We start from the raw sequence: 24248 nt of genomic DNA on the forward strand, positions 1-24248 counted from the left end.
GTGCTTCAACAGGTCAGTAGCCATCTTGGATTTGTTTTAAAAATACTTTGCTGCCATTGTTACGTTTTGGAATTTCAAAACATACGCTACCATGCCAAAAATGAGAAGTCGTTGTTTCAGGTCAAGAGTTTTGGAACATTTGGAATGCACTGCTGAGGAAAGTACTAGGATATAAGATAGCAACACTTAGACACAGATAAACAGGCAGGGAATAGAGGAGGATGGATCTTATATAGGTTAATGGGATTAGTTTAGGTTGACATATCATGGGCTGAATGGCCTGTTCCTGCACTTTACTGCTCTATGTTCTTGTTCTATTAAACTAATTCAAAGGATGACACAAGTCTGAAATGTGGGTCTAACTTTGAGTTTACACACGTATGTGTGAGGCACGCATGTATCATGTGGCGGCATGATGATGTATGCAACTCACGTGTTTATGCATATAACCCGTAATTAATTATTTAAATGAACAAGATTACTCAAACGTTACTTAAATATTAAGTACACAACAGTTAACCTGATTCAAGGGGCCATGTACCCTTCCCCTTCTGATTCTACTGTGCACAAATATAAAGCAAATGATGTAACGGTGAACTGTATAAAAGCTTAATGAGATTTCATTTGGGAGCACAAAGTGTTGCTCTGGGTTTACATAACGGCAGGACTGTTGAGGCAATGAGAGCTCAGTTCCATCTCATTGACATATTGCCCGATGTGACGAAATAAAAATAAATGAAGTGAGTCTTGAAAGATTTAGATCAATTTTCATTAGACTTGAGGTTAAGGTGTGATTTGAAAGAGACGATTAAAATAATGATATATGAAAACATAAGCATGAGAGATTCTGCAAATGCTGGAAATCTTGAGCAACAGGGCAGCATCTATGGAGGGGCCCGAGGAAAGATTGTTTTAAAATGAATGGGCAATGTTGCTATGACGTTAGTGGAAACTGGAGATTGAGTCTCTACTAGTAGTCACAGTGAACCCCATCCTCTATTTATTACATTCCACTAATTTTGTGCACAATATAATAGCAATAACCTATAGTTATTATGACGTTCATGAAACTGTAACTAATAATCACTACTGTGCTGTACCATAACCATTGTAATAGGGCAAACCTTGGATTATTGGTAGCATCCTTTCCTTCCAGTCTGCAAGTAGATGTTTTGAAAGCTGCTGTATGATTTCTGGCTTAGCATCCACCCCATGGTATTCATATCTTCACTTCTTTAAATATGTGGGATTTAACTATCCCAATGGTTGGTATAAGCTGGTTATAGTACAGAAAAGACACTCAACCCTTGGGCCATTAGATTGTTAGTCAAAGAACGAGAGTGAAGTTTCAACAACTTTTTTCATTATGATCTGCATTGCCATGTCGGCAATAATAATTGTGGTCTGTAGGGAATTATTGCGAGGGAGGAAATAAGCCAGGTGTTTATTTTGTTACCTAAACATGATTATTAAGCAATAAACAAAAATCATACCCAGCATTTAACAGCATGAAGTCAGTTTAATGCAATTCAAAATTAAGAAACAGCTCTATAATCTGTTATTTGCAACATCACATATCCTAAAAATTCTGCATCAGGTATATTTTTGACATGGGTGCTCTGACATCAAATCATAAGTCACCCATAAAATTACAAATTAGGGCCAAATTAATTTTAAGAAAATGGTTTAGTTCCAGTTAAAACTACACCTTGATCCTTTTGGCTACCTGTGCGTGTAGCTACAAGGTGATGCATACTCGGATCTTTGGGAATGGATCCTTTTTTGAAGGAAGATTGAAAGAATATAAGAATATCTCCAGCTTATCCCCAACCTAATTACACTTTCTGTATATATAGTGTGTGCGTGCGTGCGTGCGTGTGTGCGTGTGTGTGTGTGTGTATATGATGTTTGAAGATGTCCTTAGTGGTAGGAAGGCTAGTGTCTGTTAAGAAGCTGGCTGAGGTTAAAACTCTGCTGCTCTTTCCACACTGTGCAGTGCCCCCCGCCCCATTCCAGACAGGGATGCAACCATTTCGAATGCTCTCCACGGTACATCTGTAGAAATTTCTCGAGTCTTTCCAGACATGCCAAATCTCCTCAGACTCCAAATGAAGTTTACCACTGGCCTCTTAGTAACCGCCAATATGTCAGAATCAGAATCAGGTTTTATATCTTTGACGTACAACTCCAGCATGGACGGTCTCATGAACCCCGGTGAGCTGCTGTCGTGGCAATGCCTCAGTAGGGGTGATGAACTAAGAAGAGGAAGAATGGCTGACATATGTCATGAAATTTGTTGTTTTACAGCAGAAGTACATAACAATGCTATAAATTGCAACCAGATATATATATATATATATCTGTAATTTATATAAATAATTAATGATCATATTAAATAAGTGGTACAAAAAGAGAACAAAATAGTGAGGTATGTTGGTCTAAGATTTTCTGAGATGTTGACATGCAGGAACTTAAAGCTGCTCTCCCTTTCCATAGCTGAATTATCAATATGGACAGGTGTGTGTTCTCTCAACTTAGCCTTCCGGAAATCCACAATCAGTTCTTTGCTGACGTTGAGTGCAAGGTTGGTTTTGCATCAGCACCCAACCAGCTGATCAATCTCACTCCTGTACGCCGCCTCGTTACCATCTGAGATTCTGCCTGCAGCAGTTATGTTATCAGTGTATTTATAGATGGCGTTGGAGCTGTGCCTGGCCACGCGGTTATGGGTGTTGAGAGAATAGAACTGTGGGCTAAGCACGCATCCTTGAGGTGCACCCGCGTTGATTGTCAGTGAGGAGGAGATGAGCTAATTGAGTAGTACTGAGGGTATGAACGTGTTGACCACTGAGCTGTCATCAATAAACAGCAGCCTGACGGATGTACGTATTACTGTTGTCCAGGTGACCCAAGGCCGAGTGGAGAGCCAGTGCAGTTGCATCCACTGTAGACCTATTGCAAAGGTCTAACTAAAAGGAGCTGCATTATGGTGAAGAAGTCATTGTGAAATGTGGTGGGCAAATGAAACCTGCATTCGGGTGAATCACCAACGTAATTTCCTGATAGGTGGGAATGCTGATGAAATGGTCATAGAATGACAGGCAAATTTTACCTTTTCTTGCAATTTATACATAAAATCTAGGTGTAACTGTTTTAGGATATTTTCAGATTATTCATTACTATTAATGTTTACTTTTGTTTATTAATTGCAGGGCCTTGTCTCCAGTCGACACCGCCTCACAATGTGTCAGTTGGCTGTTCAGTCCTCTGATTGGATCAGGTAAATAGACTTGCATTTGCTCTTAGGGTGAACTTGATGTGTAGGCTTTTCTGTGTTTAATTTTAACTTCCAATTAATAAAATCTTAACCTTTCAATTGTTGGTTACAAATAGCACACTTACTTATGCAGAATATTCAGCTCAAATTTTGCCTAATATACTCATGGAAGATCAGTAGTAAATAAAAACCAAAAGCTCCCCAATTCATCCACAATTTAGATGAAATCCTAAGCTTTAATGAGTTATTGACATTTCTTTCCATGACATAGAGCCACTATTTCACTCATTCTTAAATAGTTGGAACACCCATTTCAACTTGAGAAAATAATTGTATGTCAGATAATTGAATGTCTGCTGGTTATTTAATTGAATCTTACAGACAAGGAGTGTACCTAGACTTCACTTTGGTAAGGATGTTGCTGTTCAATACTACGATGATGGAAATAAAATCTGCTTTCTTTTAGCCAGTCAAACACAAGTATCTTGTGTGGCATCAACTCATCATGTTGTTACTTTGCTAGTCAGTGAAGGCAAAATCCCTGTTTTAACTTTGAATTACAAAACCAGACAAATACTTTGGCACCCACATTACCACATTAGTGCTAGGATGTTTTTCAGAGTAAGTGCTGAGGAGAAACCATTATGTTGTGAGCAAGTGCTTCAGTCTAAATGAGTTTTCAGCAAGATGTTGACTGCAATGATGCTGATTATTCCTCTGCCTAGCAACAGATATTTCATTGTATTGATCTGAAAGAGGCATGTTGTCTGGTGCCTGGTACACTTCACCACTGTGCAGACTGGCAGCGTGTAGATGGCGTTCAGTCGTAGGATCCTCGTTTTTGCTGAACTTGCTGCAGAGATATTCCTAGTGCAGAAGATGTTATCAAATCATAAATGGCATGCTTACGATCTCATTATGTAAGATATTTGTGGCACCCTTGCCTATTGATGCCTTTTTTGTATGCGTTTTCATACAGGAACTTCAATGACAGGTTTCAAAGTAACAACCTTACCCTTATTTTGTGCTCACAGGATATGCCCAAATGCTTTTTAGCCAATGAAGCAGTCACTTATTGTCTCTGTAAACAACAAATTTGCTCCATCAATTGCATGAGATGAATGATAATTCATCCTTATTTGTAGTGATGAATATAGCCACGGTTTAGCAACACTATAGTAAGTTCAGCCACTTTGCATTAAAATAACACTTTCAACAATGCAGCGTTCATGTTCTTGTTCTAGTTGTGTTTTCTTGTAAAAATCATGCAAAATTTAAGTTCAGTTTACGTTTTTGTTGTGAATGCTGCTGATATGATCCTATACGCCAGTGACGCTGCTGCCAGCAAGCTTTTCATTGCACCCATGCGTACAAGCACTTGAACAGGGGATAATAAACTTGACTTTGACTTGGGATACCAGGAGATCTCCGTGCTTCATTTTGAATATGTCGCAACAATTGCATGTCCATCAAAGCCAGGCCTTGTCTAATACCGAATGCAATAGACAACACCTCAGCTTCGTAATGGAAGAAACATGGGTTATGAAATCAGTTGCTGTCAGGAAGCTGAAAGCCACACCAGCTCAGTGAAGCTATCTTGTTCTGATCAATCAATGAAATCATTAAATGTAGTCACCTTACACTAAAATAAAGTCATCGGGCACAGCTTGTTGTGCTCCATACACGCATTTTATGATGCTGAAGGCTCAGTTGGCGTACATGACCTCATTGTGATGGGTTTTGTTCTGGTGACCTGCTTTGGACTCTACAGGTAATGGGACTTTAAAATTGGTGGGGTAAGAAGAAGGATGTGTGGTACTTGGCCTTCCTCTGGTAGTGAGAAAGTAAGTGCCAGCCATTGGCAAACAAAGTAGGTTCTGCCAGCATTGGTTAACCAACCGACTGCCTGGAACTGAAGTACAAAATCAAAGCAGAAAGAAATGGGTGCTTGAGCTAATCTAGTTCCTTAGTGGATATTATGGCCTCACACTTTGCAGCTATTGGTTCAGTGCATCTGCTGCTCTCTCTACTGTCCCTCTGCTAGTTCTAAACTTTGGCTGAATTTTTCTCTCACAGTCTTTCAATGCAGAATCAGGGATTCACGCCAAAGTCTGGACTGTCCACACCAAAAAGGGACATATGTTTACCCTACTCCCTTCTTTTAACTCCTTAATTCATTCTGAAGGATTTTGGCACAGAGAATGAGAATGGCCTTCAAGGCTGTTTTGTACTTTTTGTGAACGTTGGTTCCACATTTCCTTCAATAGAGGCTTCCACAGTTTAACTATGCTTTTAGTCAATCCAACTCCACCCTCCATTCCCTCCCTGTTTCTTTGCTGTCCCATCCAATACAAAGCCAGTCTCTCCTTATTCCCAGAATCCTTAAAATCCCAACTAGTCTAATATTACATTCCCTCCCATCTGTGTAGTTCAGTTGATGGTGGTCATATTGTGGGGCACCAGGACTGAATTTTTATCAGGCAGGATTGTCCTAGCCAGAGAGGCACATCTAGTCATCGTGCCCCTTAACTGGCAGTTCTGATTAATCAATTAGAGCCCAATATATAAATATCCATCTGGCTTAACTTCTGTTTAATGATTTTTTATTAAATTTTAAGCAGCAAAGTTCTATATATCACAAAATAGAAACTGACTTGGAAGATCTAGAGGGCATGTGATTTAAAGGAATGAAATTGATATTTATAGATAGTCCTTAGCCTAGGGTTAAATCTGTACAGACAATTTTGAAGAACCTTTTGCATAACGCACATCCCTGTTGACTTTTCTTCTGCTTTTATTTTAGAATCTAATCTAATTGGACAGCAGATCCCAGAGGTTCACGTTAGTCTTTGAACTGAACTGGGCAGCAACTGGAAAACCTGTTGAAAATGTTGTTATTCAACACATGTTAAATACAGGGTTTGGCAAGGGATCTGTCAGAAGTTCATAAATGAATCAAAATAATTATTGAATCCTAACAGCTATACACAGTCTACCTGTGTGATTTGAATCTGTTATTTTCTGGGTAGTTAAAATGAGTCACTAGATTAGTAATCTGTTGCTTCATCTCCTGACTGAATACTGACTCATGGGGTACAATCACCAAGAGAACTCCATTTACATAGTGTTCATAATGCAGCAAAAATGCCCCAGAGTGTCTCAAGGGAGTTACTAAAATAGTTGATGCTTAGAATTAGAATCAGATGCCAGAAGGTACAGGGAGAAACAGAGAAAAGAGTAGAGGATGTTTAAATATTGAATTCCTGGGCCTTGTTGGCTGAAACCACAGTCATCAGTGTGGAGTGCTAACCTTTCAGAGTTGCTCATGGACAGAATGTAGGAACCTCAGATGCTTCTAGAATAGAGAAAATGATATAGATAGCGAAGGGCCAATTGGGACAATGTTTAGCTGGTAAGCAGGGATGATCAGTGAAATGTATTTGGTGAAGGTTAAGTCAGAAGCAGAGTTTTAGGTAACTTTTATTTTATAGAAAGACGAGCAAAGGAGACTTGCCAGGAGTTCATTCAGCTGGCTGACTCCAGAGATTTTCTGCAGCAAACAAACCAAGGCAGGAGAAGAGGCACTGTTACCTGGGATCAAAGGTTGTACAGCATCTAATCTGATCTCAGAATAAACAAGGGAGCCCGTGGAGTTGGTAGAAATGGAACAGATCCAGGCCGAAGACTCACTTCAGCTCAGAGAGTGCTGGAGGTGAGGAAACAGTCGGACAATTTAGATACAGTGGGGAAATGCAGTTTTGAAAAATTTCAAATGATGTTGCTGAGGGACGGCAGGAGAAGCCAAGCTTAGAAGCCTGATGACTGCCAAGGTAAAGAGGCAGAGATAGGATGAGAGATCTGTACTGGTGGTTCACTGCCCACAACCACTCAGATGTGATCCCCTTTCAGTCATGCAGCCCCACCCACCTGGAGGAAAGTCAGCTGTACTGGTTGTGCGGAATCCGTTAACCTATATGCGATAAATACATCAACTGAGCTGGTTAGATAATCAACTGATCAATTCTTGGCCACCAGTGACGCCATGATAATTTCCATACAACAAATCAATGGATGATTTCATTACACCTGTGCATACATGCCCTTGTGCATGTGACAATAAACTCAACTTGGTTTGTGGAACTTTGCACTTTCCAGCAACTTGAAGGTTATTTGACTGGGTGTAAGTTCCTTTCCGAGAACTAGTAGTTGAGATAAGTTCTTCCTTTAATTCAGGTTGGAGCTTGAATTGCATTGAATTTTGTGGCTATCAGGTCAACTGATGAAATCTTCTAAGGTGCCTGTGTACATGCACAGTCAGGACTCACAATAAAACTGATTCACAGTGTGAAACCATCCATAATTAGGCTCATTTTGTTGGGCAATAGAGATGATGGGAACATTGAGGCGTCTCTGGTTCTTGTTAAAGCAGAAAGAGACTGTAGGAGAGAGTATAATGTGGGTCAAATGAGGAGCTGATCAATAGCCAATGGTTCTGGGCACTCAGAGCTTAGCAGGTCCTGCATTTCATGTGCATGTCACAAAAGATGACTATCTGATGGCCTGCTCCCTTGCTGGACTCTCACTGGACTCCGCACCAGCACATTATCATCTTGAAGGTGACTGGATGCACTTCACAATGACTCTCAACTTTGCTCTAAGGGCATGTGAATAAAGACCACTTCTATTTAGATAAAGCATTAGACCCTGTGGTAAATGTTAAGAGCCTGTGTTGTTTTTCTCTGTATTAATGTATTTTAATTACACTTATTTATTTTTAAGTTAATTCTATTTGCAAAACTTTTAAGTTGCACTGCTACATGAGAAAGAAAGTTACAGAACAAAAAAGCCAAAAAGCAGATAGTGGAAATGTGCAGTAAACCCAGCAAATGCAGTTTAGGCAGAAACTATGGAGAGCCAAACAGAATTTACATTTCAGGCCAGCGATTTGATCTTAGAACCAGGAAATTTTAGAAAATAGACATGTATAATAGACCATAGAACAGTCCATGATGTTGTGCCAAATTAATTAAGCTAATGATGCCTAATTACAATAAACGCTTCTGCCTAAACATGGTCTATATCATTCTATATTCATGTGCCTATCCAAAAGCATCTTAATCACCTCTATCATATCTCCCTCCACTACCACCCCGACAGCGAATTCAAGTCCCACCACCACTCGATATATATAAAAAAACTTGCACATCTCCTTTTCTCCTTTGAACTCTTTCTCCTTTGGCCTTAAATGCATTCCCTCTGGTATTAAACACTTCAGCATTGAAATATTGGTTGTCCCCTCTGTCTATGCCTATCATAATTTAATAAGCTTCTATCAAGTACCTCCTCAGCCTCTTCACTTTGGAGAAAACAACCCTAGTTTGTCCAACTTCTCCTTTTAGTACATGACCACTATTCCAGGTAGCACCCTGGTAAACCTCTTTTGCACCCTCTCCAAAGTCTCCACATCCTTCTTATATTGGGATGCCCAGGTATGAATACAGTACTCTGGAAGAGGCCTAACCGGAAGTTATGAAGTTGTAATATATGCAGTTTCCTGACTCTCGAACTCAATGCCAATGCTTTCTTTACCAGCCCATCAACCTGTGAAGCTGCTCCCAGGAAACCATAGACGTGGAGCCACAATCCCAATGCATAACGCTGTTAAGAATCTTTGTATTAACAGCATACTGTGCTTTTGACTCTTGAACTCAAGGCATGTTTAACTTTACAGTGAAAGGGAGGGATGGAACGAGGTAAGTGGACGTCTGGACCAGCTGGAGGTTTTGAGCCTGCAGATTGGTGTCACCTAGAGGAGCAGGAAGTGGTTCCAAAGGCTTATTGACGAAAAGCATTGGTTTGTCTGAGAGAGGTGTAAATCGAGAGGGAGCAGAGAAAGGAGATAAAAGTCCTGCTAGAACTGTGAACTCTGAGATACCGGACATGAGTTGTTTGAAATCTGAAATAAAAGATAACGCTGATAAGCCTGGCAGGCGAGGCCATATCTAAATTGGCCAGGACCAACAGCATCAAGCTTCAGCTTGTGAGAGGAGATGGGTTTGGCCGTAAGATGCAATATTAGGGCTACTTAGCACTTAAATCCTGCTGTGCCTTGCAGTGGTTTTTAATCTAAATAGATAGCTTGTTGGGCTCTTCCCTCAAATGAGAGTGCAGGTCGGCAGGGTCTATGTGTGGTGACTCCAGACAATTAGTCAGGTTCATCATGTCTTTGTTCGTTATGTCAATGTAAGGCAATGTTAGCTGGGCTGTGTTCTTGTCACTTTCTGTTAACATTAGTGAATAACATCTCAATATATTAGTCACTCCCAAGAATAGCAAAAATAAAGCCAATATGCATTAAAAAGATTTCATTCTGAGTCTTTATCCTCAATGAGATAGATACAAGTAAACCTTCCAAAATACATGGTTTTTTTAAAAGTATTTTTGTGTCCAACCAGAAATTCATACTCTCTTCTATTAAGAGCTATTTAAAAGACATGTATTATAAATTAAAACAGCATAATATTTTCTCATGTTTGTAATACTATAAGGATTTTTTAAAATATGCTAATTGTCAGGATTCCTCATAGCAACTATGAAGAACTGTTTTAGTTTTTAACATTGTAGAATTTAACAGATGGGCTCCCGATAGGAATAGGGAAGAGAACCATTTTGCCCATAAATCATTTGCAAACCAGATGTATATTGGGAGACAGATATTTAATTCCCAGATATTTAGGACATTATTTGAAGTAATTTGTTTCAGTGCAAAATTATAAAAAGTAAGTGTGACAGAAGTGTTCACACTTTTAAACAGAGTGTTTAAACTCAATAACTGCATCAAATAATTTTGCATAGTGGAAACAGTAACTATGCTCTTCATTTTCTGTGTAATTTCAGGGTCAGAAAGAAATTAATGAGTACTTGTTTTCTTTAAGCCTCCATTGTAAGGTGGGTGGTCGAAAGACCACCACCAAACTCACACCAAGTTGTAGAGACTTCAAGCGATGATTTCATCTGAATTTGCCAAATAAGAGCTCTTCTTGCCTCTACTTAGCAAAGGAAAAAGGCATCTGAAGCAGATTCATGGCTTCTTTTTCTCCTGGGGGAACACCTGGTTTCACTTGTCATCTACACTTGATGATATCACCAAACCCAATGTCTAGGGAATTCCACGAAGAGTCCCAGCACCTGGCGGTACAGTGGATCTTTCCTACGACTGTTACTTCAATCAGCTGAGCACCATTAGCATAAGTGTCTCAGTTTTGTTAACTGGGTGTTATAAACACTGATCCAATTAAAGCTGTTGATACATAATGCAGTCCTATCAATCAACTTTGATGCATAGATGACAAAAACAAATATAATTTATGCATGTGCAGTGGTTGAAATGACAACACTCCAGTAAGATACTGTGTATTGAAGCAGATTTGAGTTGCACTCTGTACCATGGGCATCCACGCAGCTTATCTCTGCCAATTTCAGCTGAGTATTTTCCTTGGTAATGAGGTTCTTTTAAGACCTTTAACGAAGACTTGTTGAAATACTAAATAACCCTGAGTGCTTCATGAGACTAAGTTACTGTTCTAAGCATTATTTATTTCAAAAGGATCTGATACCTATTGAACTATTAGAGAATTTCCAGCAAACTAAATGTTATGCTTAGCTGGAATATAATTGATTTAAAATGGACATTCTTTCAGTGTCCAGCAGAGAGTGTATCAGTTGCAGCTCAGAAACTATTTGACTATGCGTGGGTTTTTTTAATCCTTTAGCAACATAGCAATAAATTTAGATTTGCAGTTAGGCTGGATTTGCAGATTATGGTTGTCAGAGTGACTGTCATTCTTTAATAAAGTGATTGTCCCCAGAAGATAGGTGACACAATGCTGCCCTTGGCTTCAGGTCTATCGGTGTTAGATCAGCAATTTCACAAGGTCTTGGCCAGTGGGCGATGGGTGTAATTTGCTTTGCAGTCTGACAGGTGTATATTTCACATCTAATCCACTGGAGAAGCCAGCACTTCTTTCAATACATGTTCCGTGATGAGGGCTGTATAATTTCCCAATTTTTTCGGCAACCTTGAAAATTTGTTACAAGAGCTGACCTTGCACAGAAGTTAGGTGATAAATAAGGCTACATCCTGGTAATGCCTGGCATTGAGACAAGAGTTTATGCACAGTTATGTAATGACTCACGGAGACTTTGAAGATATTTTGAAAGAATTGCTAATGATGTAGCTTCCTTTCCTCAGGCACCTATTTTGGTTTTAAGTTCAAAAATATATAATGTTTATATATTTCCTGACAAAATCTGCAAGAAGGAAAAGACGTATTTAGTATTCACCAATGCTATCTTTATATAACTCCTGGGTACGTCACTAACTATCTGTATTTGGGAGACAGACATGTTTATACACACAATGAGCTGTATAGGAAGGTAAAAGTACTTTCCAGTTGTGCATGTAATGGCAATGTTGATCAAAATACATAGTAAACATCTTGTTCAGAGACACCAGAAAATCTGCAGGTGCTGAAAATCCAAACAACACACACAAAATGCTGGAGGAACTCAGCAGATCAGGCAGCATCTGTGGAAAAGAGTAAAGAGTTGGTGTTTTGAGCTGAGACCTTTCATCGGGATCTTGTTCAGAGCATGGGTTCTGGGTCTGAATTTTGGCTATACCAGTAGGGCTGCATGCATACAACTCGTAATAAGTCAGTGTTTTCTCCATGATTTTTAAAGGATTGGCAATAGCATTAATGCATGAGAAGCATTATGGCCACTTCTCTCTGCCTCTCCCCATGTTCAACCCCCTCCCCTCTCTGCACTACCTCGCCATTCTGATCTATGTCCTTGATGAGCCCATGCAGTTTAACATTTCTCTCCTCTTTAGTTAGCTTAGCTTAGGTGTGGTGTGTGGTATTGAGGAACTGTTGATTTGGACGTTGTGAATATATGAAATTAATGTTCACACAGCTGAAGCCAGAACCATTTTGGTTAATGACTGTGCCAGCTGAGATTGTATTTCCATTCACCAGGAAGCTACCAGTAAACCTGCATCAACCTATAGTCAGGTGAGCAGGGGAATAATAAAATAAAAGCAGGTGAACGTGAATTACTAAATTGATCCTAATCTTCAAAACTATAACTTCAAAGCACCTTCGTAGGCAGCCGTCGATCCCAGGGGATCATGGGTTTGCACCTCTAGTGGACTGAGTCCTCTCCAGGGGTAATGCCTGGGCAGGAAGGTTTGAAGAACCGGCTGTTGCCCATGCTGCGGGCTCCCTCTCTCCATGTCACTGATGTAGTCCAAGGGAAGGGCAAGCGCCGATACAGCTTGGCACCAGTGTTGTCGCACAGGTAGCCAGAGTGAAATTGTAAACAACATCAAACTGCCTGAGGGACCCGGCTCCAAATTTCTTCCTCGGGTATAGCTGGAAGGCAGCGAAGGTTTAAATTAGAGTTTTCCTTCTCCGGCTTCAAAACAAGCTATGATAATAAGATAAAGAAACAAGAATTCTGAGAGTACTCCATCTGGCATTAATGTTATCGAATGGGAAAGATTTAAAAACAGAGCGCTGAACATTTGTCCTCATTCCAAACGTGTTAATATGCATTGTGTCATATGGACTTTGGTGTTGGTGAACAGTTTTCTTTCACAGAATAATTATCCGTGACCGAAATAGTTGTTAAGAGTGTACTGGTATGGTCTAACTATTGATAAGTAAAATATTGTGTATAAAAATAACAGAATCAACTATCTTAGTGCAAGAATAAAGACGGTAACAAATCTTAATTTGTCTCTCTTGAGCAAATGCTGTCTTATTCCAGAAGCGGACATTAGTGTTGGGTATTGTGTGTGTGTGTGTGTGTCGTGACTTTGTGTGCATGGAAACATGTGGATTTTAATTCTACTGCTCCCCAAAAGTGAGTTTGCAATGGGATGGGAATAATGTAAAAAAATACTTGAACACCAAATCAGCATTTCTTACAAAAGTGAACAGCGAAAGAAGTCGAGGATTGGTCAATGAATCCTATTCCAAAACTGCTTACACTTCAGTGGGAATTCCATCCACTCCGCTGTGTGAATGTTAACCCCTTGAAGTTTATTCAGGTTCAACATTCCTAATGTAAGTTTCACCAAGAACTCTCCCACATTAGCTTCTTTTTCCAAAAACCTTCCAAAACATGACACACCATAACACTTTGCGTGATCACTTTAGAATCAGAATCAGAATCAGGTTTATTATCACCGGCATGTGTCGTGAAATTTGTTAACTTAGCAGCAGCAGTTCAGTGCAATGCATAATATAGAAGAAGAAGAAAAAATAAGGCAATAATAGTAAATGAGTAAATCAATTACAGTATATGTATATTGAATAGATAAAAATAAATAATATAAACTTAAAAAGTGAGGTAGTATTCACAGGTTCAATTTCCAATTAGGAATCAAATGGCAGAGGAAAAGAATTGCTGAGTGTGTGCCTTCAGGCTTCTGCACCTCCTACCTGATGGTAACAGTGAGAAAAGGGCATGCCCTGGGTGCTCGAGGTCCTTAATAATGGGCGCTACCTTTCTGAGACACCGCTCCCTAAAGATGTCCTGGGTACTTTGTAGGCTAGTACCCAAGATGGAGTGGACTAAATTTACAACCCTCTGCAGTTTCTTTATGTCATGTGCAATAGCACCCCCCCCCCATACCAGACAGTGATTCAGCCTGTCAGAATGATCTCCACAGTACATCTATAGAAGTTTTTGAGTTTATTTGTTGACATACCAAATCTCTTCAAACTCCTAATGAAGTATAGTTACTGTCTTGCCTGCTTTATAGCTGCATCAATATGTTGGGACCAGGTTAGGTCCTCAGAGATCTTGATGCCCAGGAACTTGAAGCTGCTCACTCTCTCCACTTCTGATCCCTCTGTGAGGATCAGTGTGTGTTCCTTCGTCTCTACCCTTCCTGAAGTCCACAATCAGCTCTTTGGTCTTACTAATTTGTAATACAGAAGGATTTTCCAGCATTCATGGTGAGGGATCAGCCAACTGAACTTTATTCAGAAGTTATTGGCAGATTTAACTGGTTCATTGCTGAGCAGAATTTCTGGTTCATGATTTGAATTCAACATTCAAAGTTCAATGCTTTCTTCCTATAGGTGGTACAATATTTAAAATATGGCCAATGCAAAATAGCCCTCCAAACTCATAGAAAATAAAAATAAATTGGAGAACTCTTATTGAAAAAGGGGAGTGCTCAGTTAGACACCGTTAGATTTATATCCTCCATAGCTATCCCTAGATGACAAAGAACCGTGTTTCGTTGGTAATGTTCAGAGTACTAGAAGCTATTACTCTCTAAAGTTGTTCTTTAAACTATATCTGTATTGTTCTTTAAACTGTATCTATTCTTAAGGTATACAGTAAAACTGTTTACTGAGCATCCCATCTTCCTCCCAAAAGGCGAAATACCAGTGAGGCCAGTGGGTGTGAGACCACATAAATAAAAAAACTCAGCAGATCAACATTCATAAATGATTGCCTCTTTCTCCAGCGGTAGAACTTGCTTGCTGAAGCAATACCACTGCTTTACTAATGTTACAAACTTGCCTCTTAAAGAAGGGTGTTCAAATTCTTTCCCTAGTTAGTTCAGGCATCCACACCCACATGTTAAAGCATATGGAATATTAATGGCTGTGGATTAAAGATTAGCACTGTCGAGAATCTGATCAGTAACTGGTGATTATTGTTTTATCCCAACTCTCCTTCATCTATTTCAGATTTTTGTTTGTTCTAGTGTAGCACCTTGGAGTAGCAACATGTAGGAAAGGCACAATCATTCCCAGCACACCTTCATCTGAATAGCTGTAGGTCAGATATCACACAGCCCCTTTTGATACAATAATTATTTGTCTCAAATCTCATCATCCACATTAGACTTCAAGAATCATAATTAATTTGTGATTTTTGAAATTTTCAAAATATATGATATTAAAGCTTAAAAAGGAGGAAGAAAATACCAGTAGTGAAGGATCAGTGTCCAGAGTAATGTGTCGTGGAGACAACTTGTCATGCATACATTCCTCATGCAGAGAGTTGCGCCATTTCAGAATCACTTGGACTCCTGAACTTTTACAATGCCAGATGAGATCCTGCGAAGGATAAACTCTTTCCTCTGGAGGAAAAGTCTGGAAAGAATAAACTAGGCTATCCAAGTTAGAGTTAGGCCATTTTGAAAAGATTTAAGAAATCACCTTTTCACACAAAAATGTGAGAGAAACCACTCTTCTTTTCCTAACATTTGTCCATGAAGCTCTCTGGGATTCAATGTCTGATAGTTTTCTTCCTTACTTACTGCACCATTTAGAGACCCAAATTGTCCTTCCACATGGAGCAGCTGTTCAATTGTTCCTCTTTCAGTCTCATGTTCTGCATTTGCTGCTCATGGTGTGATCTTCTCTATTTTAGAGCAACCAAGGGTAGATTGGGTGACTCCTCTGCAGAGCAATTTTTCTCAGTCATCAGCAGTGACTCTACTCTCAGCTTCCATTTGCCTTTCACATTAATTATCCAACTGATTCCCAGTCTGACCTCTTTGGCTATGCTCACCTGCACTGTCCCGTTGAGGCCGGTGTGAGCTTCAGGAACAGCACCTCATCTTCCATTTAGGCATGATGTAACCTTCCAGTGTTGACATTCTATACAGAAATTTCAGGTAACCCACCTGCTTTGTTTTTATCAGAAATGACCAGCTCTTTAGGTTGTCTATGTGTAATATTAACTCAGGTTTTCTCACTGCAGTAGTACTGACTAATCGGCTGGATATTTCTTACGAATTCCACTGCTTTTACTGTCACTGATTTCTCTATTTCTACAACTTTCTCTGCATCAACTAGAGGACCTCAAATAATTTATCCCCTTTGTTAGGGAGTATGCTGGAGTTTAGGGCAGCAGTGAAGGCCCCCCATCTCTGTCCTTGCTCTTGGCAGTGTCCAGGGCTTCCTTCATCATGTCAGTAGTTTCCTCTCGGTTTTCACTAGTGTCAGTCATGCAAATCCTGGCTGGAGACTCAGGAATACCATTGTACACAGATATGGAAGGATTCTTCATTACTGTTTCCATAACAATTTTTTCCCAGTCAGAGTTATTAGCCCTGAGCTGAATCCCCAAATCTGGAGGACCATGGACCACTCTTAGTCTGACCTCTACCCTTTGACTTGTTTGGCTTGGTAATCCTACCAAGAGTCAAAGCACAAGGCCCCGACTCCAGGCAACATAGCTCTCTGGGTCATGAGGCACGCAAGCCTCCAAACCCTATGAGAAAATTGTGATCCTCTTAGAGGTATGTGAATAAAGCAGATATTAATTCAAACAAGAACCAGTCTTCAGTTCTTCTTGCTAATGTATATAACTTCAGGAAGTTTGCAATTAGCCTTCAGTTCTTATTGTAAATTGCAAGCAGTAAATTGAAGTTAAATTGGCCCACAGACTAAGAGATTCCATATGCAACAGCCAAGCATTAAGACAAGGGGGTAGTGTTAATTGGCTTGCATCAGGGCAGGCAACATGGCTAAGTTTTTTGCACCATTGTGGTTTGAGTTCAAGCTGGCGGACCAGATGGATGTCATCTTTCAAGCAGACCATGGGTTTGGCACTGTGAGTAACAGTTAGACCCAGCTTTTAGAAGAGATAAGCTTCAATGTTCATGTGCACATTTAGGCTGGTCAAACTGTAATGAATTGACTGCGCTGTCAGTGTGTTTAAGCCTGTATGTATCGGGGAAAGTGATTAAGGTACTTTACGAAGAATGCCACAAGGATTAAGGTTTGGTGCGATTCAAAGAGTTTATCCACAAATAATGCTTGTGTTCTGAGCGGGGCGGAGATCTGAAGCTCTAATGAACTGTTACTTAGAGTACTGAGTTCTATAAAAGTGTTGGGGAAACTTACCCTGATTGATTGTTGTTTTGACCAATCAGCTGATAAGGATATCATGTTAGTCCAGACTAGCAGTGACGTGACTGAACTCGTGCTGCCCAATTCATTAGGAGACTCTGGAGAGGTGGGCCAGGGGCAGTTGATATTTTTAGAGAAGGGGGGAAGGTAGCTGAGGCAAAGACTTAAAAAACAAGTTGTTCTTGTTTCTGCTAAGTGAGGGAAAAGAGTTGTCTGATGTAAAAGGTCTAATGGGTCCTTCAGCGGTTGATTTAAATTCCGAGCTGGTTTTGGCTATTGCATCACTGGCTGATAAATGCAGAAGTATATCTGTGGAGAGCCGAAGTTATTGTAGGCTGGGAGTGTTCTCTGGAGTCAAATCCACAACTGATGGGGAATAAGAATAGAAGGCTTGGGCTGAGCAAGCATCTTAGTTACTGGATGAATGGCCGTACTCATATAGTAGGGAAAAACAGAGATTGGTAGAGAGTTTAAGGATTCTGGCAGCTGTGTAGTAAAGTTCTTAAAGACAGAAAACCCATTAGACATATCAGCTAATTACTTGCAAGCTTTGGAAGATGCTTTTGGCATTGCTGAAAGTGCAGCCAATCTTACGATGAAGTTCAGGCGCATATTCCAGCAGGAAGGAGAGGAGCTGTCAGCCCACCTTTTCAGTTGGAGAAAGTGCTGTATTGTTTGCGCCAGAAAGGGGGCATTTGATTGCCTGAAAGAAATTGCTTGAGGATGAAGCAAGTTGTGATGGGCACATGACATGATTCTTCTACGTATTCAAATGACCCACAAGACGCGCCCTCTTCCATCTTTTACCCAGTCACTCAGAGAAGTTAGAGAGCTAGAGAACATGATTGAGAAGTGGAACATTTCCAAAATCCGAGTAATGTCTTCAATGGTAGCCACTGCTGCTAAAGTGACTCTTGAAACCACGGAGATTGAGCTTTTGAGGAACAAGGTGGAAAACCTTTGAGCTGAGTTGATTCGATGGCTGTCTGTTAATGTTTCAGCTAAGTGTGATATGTCCAATGGGAAACCCAACCCACCTATAGCACTTACAGCGCAGAAGAAAGCTGCTGAAAAGGGTCTCTTGACTAGACATGTGACTGGTATTTTCTGATACAACTGTGGAGAAGATGGACATTTCAAGCAAAACTGTAAGAAAAAGAAAAATCCTCAAAAAACGAGTCAGCGGTTAATCAAACAGAGAAAAAGCAAAACTATGGAGGGATCCAGTGAAGCAACGGGTTGGCATCTTGGAGAGGATATGTTCCAATCAGTGTATCAAGGGAAATACTAAAGGTACCAAACAGTATTCCTGAAGGTTTAGCCAGACCAAGCTCTGATGAATCCATACAGATGGAAGGTGTTTATCTGGAACCATACTTGACACAGGTTCTCAAGTTACTTTGCTTTATAGATCCCTTTACCACCGCTGTTTGACTCATTTACCATTGATGCGACCTAGTGCTCTTGAGAATTGGGAGCTTAGTAACGATGAGTACCTGTATCATGGTTACTTGTCGTTGTACTGCTGCCGTAGAACAACAAATTTCATGACATATGCCAGTGATATTAAATCTGATTCTGATTCCTCTTCTCTACCAGATCCTTAAACCTCTCTTATAGCTCTCAATAAGTTTGCTATTCATTCCTCTAAACCCAACAGAATACAGGTCCCCAACTATTTAGCCTCCCTTGATTCTATAGATTCTACGTCATTCTACAGGTGCACAGTGGAGAACATCCTAACAAGCTGCATCAGTGCATGGTACGGACACTCCACTGCAACAGGCAGGAAAGGTCCACAACGGGTGGTCAGAACTACCCAACGCATCACCAGCACTAGCTTACCTGCTATCAAGGAGATATGTATAAAAAGGTGCCAGAAAAGGGCCAGTAAGGATTCCATCCAGCCTGCCCTCTTTGTCCCACACCCATCAGGGAGTGGGCTACAAGACGTCCACACCAAGGTCCCCAAATTCAAAAATAGTTACTTTCCCCAAGCAATAAAGCTGATCAACACTTGCACCCACGAGCCCATTCTGCTACACCCTTAACCACCACAACTTTATCATTTCCTCTGTAACTTATGAACAGACACTCCTGTATCTAGCATCACTTTATGAACATACAATCAATCTATATATATAAGCTGTTATGTATTTATATTTATTGTGTTTTTCTTTATTATTATTGTGTTCTTTACCTTATTGTGTATTTTTTCTGTGCTGCATCATATCCCAGTTATTTTGTTCTCCTTTACACCATGGAACCTTTACAGATGCCTTGTGCAGGAAGGCACAGAGTCGACTGTACTTCCTTAGAAGGTTGGCGTCATTCAATGTCTGTAGTGAGATGCTGAAGATGTTCTATAGGTCAGTTGTGGAGAGCGCCCTCTTCTTTGTGGTGGCGTGTTGGGGAGGAAGCATTAAGAAGAGGGACGCCTCACGTCTTAATAAGCTGGTAAGGAAGGCGGGCTCTGTCATGGGCAAAGTACTGGAGAGTTTAACATCGGTAGCTGAGCGAAGGGCGCTGAATAGGCTACGGTCAATTATGGATAACTCTGAACATCCTCTACATAGCACCATCCAGAGACAGAGAAGCAGTTTCAGCGACAGGTTACTATCGATGCAATGCTCCTCAGACAGGATGAAGAGGTCAATACTCCCCAATGCCATTAGGCTTTACAATTCTACCGCCAGGACTTAAGAACTTTTTAAAAGCTATTATTAATGCTTCTTGAGATAGTGATTTAGATGCATATCATATTTTTTACTGAGTTAAGTATTGTATGTAATTAGTTTTGCTACAACAAGTGTATGGGACATTGGAAAAAAGTTGAATTTCCCCATGGGGATGAATAAAGTATCTATCTATCTATCTATCTATCTATGGAAGGAAATGAACAGTCAACATTTCAGGTCAAGACCCTTCATCTGGACTGAAAAAGAGGAAGGAAGATGGCCAGTGTAGAGGTGAGGGGAAGGAGTGGAGCAAGAGCTGGCAGGAAATAGGTGAACAGGGGTGATAGGCCGATGAAGGAGGGGCAAGTGAAAATAGTAATAGAGACTGGGAGGTGGTGGGTGGAAGTAAGAATGCGGTCTAGGTGCAGGAATCTGTTGGGATGGAGGGTGAAATATGAAGTCAAATATGAGGTGGGCATAAGGGCTCAGTAGGGGAAAGGGGTCCAGTCAGAAGAGTGTGGATGATGTCCAGAAGGAGAAGGTGGAGGAAGGGTAGGAAACAGAAAGGGGGGAAGGAAAACAGTCATTGGGTGCACGTAGAAGGAACTGGATAGATCATAAGGAGAGAAAAAAGGGACAGCGGAGGAGCAGCTTACCTGAAAGTGGAGAGTTTTCCCAACCACTCTCCCCAAAATCCAAATCCCCCAATTTCTTTCTTTCCCCCTCTTCCACCTACCCCATCGGCCCGTCACTCACACACTACTCTCAGTTGCCCTACTGCCTCCTCCATTATATGGCAGAATGTTGTGACATCTGTTGGCTCAGTAAAACAAGCAAGGTTGATGAGCTTGGTGTGTATGGGGTGTCCACGGAGGGGTAGCACCTCTGGTGACAGGGCTTGTCATGTCCATTCCAGGACAGCTCAGTCATCTTTGGTCCTCACTGGACACTCAACTCTCACCTGTGGCTCTAAGTAGCTGATTGCATGCCACAGTGGTCGCTCCCCGGTACACTGCTTCGACCGGCAAGCTAAAATAGGTGAGGGTAGCTGGCGGCCTCACACACGAGTGAGGTAGGGGCAAGCCTGCCCTGGCATGTGAAGTCGCCTCCGGCAGACCGGGTGGATGAGATCTACAGCAAGATCCAATGGCCAGGAGGGTGGTTCTGCAACACTTCATGAAGAGCGAAGGGCTTGACAAAGCACAGAAGACGTCATGGTCATCCACTGCAACCAAGGAAGACCCCAGTTTGTGAAACTTGTTCATTTCACTGGACCTAGACTTCTGGGGTTGAGAGAGTGGAAATGCCCTCGTGCTGCAGCTTTTCCACTTTAAAATCTCTCCCGCAGAGGATTCCTGTCATCGTTGCACATGAGAGATAACCGTCACTGATGAGCTTAAGGTAGTGAGCTTTGCTACAGAGGCCAGCTTCCAACCTATGGCATTTACATTAATCAATTATTTGGTAAAATCTTTCCTTCAGATGGAAATTCAGCAATACATTTTTTCATTAAAGAACACACGTTCAGCCTCAGGCTTCATACATTGACCTAGTTTGAAGTACCGGTATTTTCCATCTTTTCCCTATTGTGGAGAAAGTGCTACGGGTGGTTTTCATAATCTTTGCAGAATGAGCTAAAATGCTTCAGTTGATCTTAAAAGTCCTTCACATTGCATCAGTGATGATGTTGGCATGGTAACCCATCATCAGCCTTATGCAAAAGCCAATTTGTGTGTCAAGAATGAAGGATTTTTTTTTCCAGAATAACAACATGGCATTTCAAGTATAGAAGTCTCCCTTTTTGGCATAAATATCAGAGAACAAAAATGAATACACAAGGAACCATGGATAACTTTGACCTCCTTGAACCCTTCCTTGACCTTCTCAACACCATACACAGTCTTTAGTACCACGCCATCCAATGCGAAATTCTTGTTTTCTAAGTTTCCTTCCCTTGTGGCTACGTGGTTGCTAGTACAAATTCTCTGAAGTGGCAGGTCAAATGAAACTACCTTACACAAATTCTCTGCGGAATGTCAGTTATGTTTCAAAGCAGTGGACAGCAAAGGATTATTATATCCTGTGTAATATTAACAAAATAGGTTACTCACAATATATCCATGGGTAAAATTTGCTCTTTTTTGGTACTAACATGCACATTTTACCACCTAAATACTTCCGTTTCTAAATAATTTGCCATTGAATTTTCTTGTGTCAAATGCCATAATGTTCTGCAGTCTCAGACCAGAATACCAAAAGTTATCAATGGACTCAAACCCAATAAGTTGCCTCTGATGCTACTCAGGAAACAAATGTTTAGGTGTGACAATTCTTTTGTACATTACTATAAATAAAACAATAAAGTTAGAGTATTTGCCTGAGCCAGTTGTTCCCATATTTCATATTCTTTCTCAAAGATATTGATTTCTGTTGGCATTTCCAGGAACAACAATAAATCAATCAGTCCTTTTAGCCTCTCCTGTCATTGAGTTCACCAGTGATCCTGACCCTCATTCTAAACAAATACCCTTTTCCCATATCTCTTGACATCTTTACCAAAAAATATCCTTTGTTACACCTTCACTTGTTTTATTAAAATCTGGAGTCCAGTAAATAATTAAATAGAGAAAGAGAAAATATTCAAAATAGTCAGTGGATCAGGCAGCAGGATGGAAAGTGAAACAAAGTTAACATTTCAGATTGAAAGCAGAACTGAAAAAAGAGAGTAAACACATTAGTTTTAAGTTGCAGGGAGAGTGTGATGGGGAGAAACAGGACAGAGAGAATTTTCCAGCAGGGTAAGGCCAATGTTTGTCATGTTGTTATGACTGTTAAAGCACCTGCTTCAATCAGGCTTCAATTGTACCAGTGCCCAAGAAGACCATGGTAACCTGTCTAAATGACTATCACCCAGCGTCACTTACATCCACAGTGATGATGTGCTTGAGAGAGCATATCAACTCCTGTCTGAGTGGAGACTTAGAAATGCTCCAATTTGCCTACTGAAGCAACACGCCTACAGCAGATGCTATCTTGTTGGCTCTTCACACAACTCTAAATATCTGGTCAGCAAAGATATTGTTTAATCGTTTACAACTCAGCACTTAAAAGCATTATCCCTTCAAAACTCATCAGTAAATTTCAAGACCTTGCTCTCAATACCTCCTTGTGCAATTCCTCACTTGTACTGGATCTCCTCACTTGTAGACCCAGTCAGTTCAGATTGGCAAAACCATCTCCTCCACAATCTTCATCAGCACAGGAGCACCACAGGGATGTGTACTTAACCCCCTGTTCTACTTGTTTTACACCTATGACTGTGTGGCTAACTACAGCTCCAACACCATATAAAGTTTTCTGAAGACTCCATTGCTACTGTGAGCTGTATCAGAGGGGGTGATGAATCAGCATACAGGATGGAGATTGAACATTTGACTGAGTGGTGTAATAACAAGAACCTCTCACTCAATGTCTTACTCAAAGACCAAAGAACTGATTGTAGACTTGGGAAACCAATGAGCCAGTAATCATGAAAGGATCAGAGGTGGAGAGGGTCAGTAACTTTAAATTCCTGGGTGTCACTATCTCGGAGGACCTATTCTGGACCAATCATATAAATGTAATTGCAAGAAAGCATAGCAGCACTTCTACTACCTCAGGAGTCTGTGGAGATTCAGCACGTCATCAAAAACCTTGTCAAACTTCTATAGATGTGTGGTGGAAGGTGTGCTGACTGGTTGCATTACGGCCTGGTATGGGAACACCAATGCCTTTGAGCGGAAAATCCTACAGAAGGTAGTGGAAAAACTGGGTAAAACCCTCCAAACCATTGAGCACATCTGTGTGAAACATTGCCGTAGAAAAGCAACATCCAACATCAAAGATCCTCACCACCCAGGCCATGCTCTTTTCTCACTGCTGCCATCAGGTAGAAGCTGCAAGTGCCTCAGGACTCACACCACCAGGTTCAGGAACAGTTACTACCCCTCAACCATCAGGCTCTTGAACAAATAGGGACAACTACACTCATTTAAGGACTCTTGTTCTTTCATGCTCATTATTTATTGCTATTTATTTATTATCTGCATTTGCACAGTTTGTTTACAGTTTACTATTCCTGATGTTTATAGTTTACAGTTACTGTTCTACAGATTTGCTAAGTATGCCCACAGAAAAAGAACCTCAGGGTGTATGTGGTGACATTTTTGCACTCTGATAATAAACTTTACTTTGAACTTTGAACTTTGACTGTGATCAAAGTCACTGAGAGACACAGAAGCTGGTGTTGTAGAAGTCTTTATTCATCACGACAAGCAGGCATCATTCTGGAGACACTGTCAGTAG

The 24248-nt window shown here is 40.7% G+C and overlaps 1 protein-coding gene across 1 annotated transcript in view; it reads left to right on the plus strand.

Annotated features, from left to right (window-relative positions):
- Nucleotides 1-24248, plus strand: part of nmnat2 (nicotinamide nucleotide adenylyltransferase 2) — a 275753-nt gene that overhangs the window by 110802 nt on the left and 140703 nt on the right. The window contains exon 3 of the mRNA XM_073063279.1: nt 3213-3280. Within this exon, the coding sequence (XP_072919380.1) occupies nt 3213-3280 (68 nt within the window). The remainder of the gene's footprint in view (nt 1-3212; nt 3281-24248) is intronic.

The sequence above is a fragment of the Hemitrygon akajei genome, chromosome 12 (assembly GCF_048418815.1).
Source record: "Hemitrygon akajei chromosome 12, sHemAka1.3, whole genome shotgun sequence".
In the NCBI taxonomy this organism is placed as follows: domain Eukaryota; kingdom Metazoa; phylum Chordata; class Chondrichthyes; order Myliobatiformes; family Dasyatidae; genus Hemitrygon; species Hemitrygon akajei.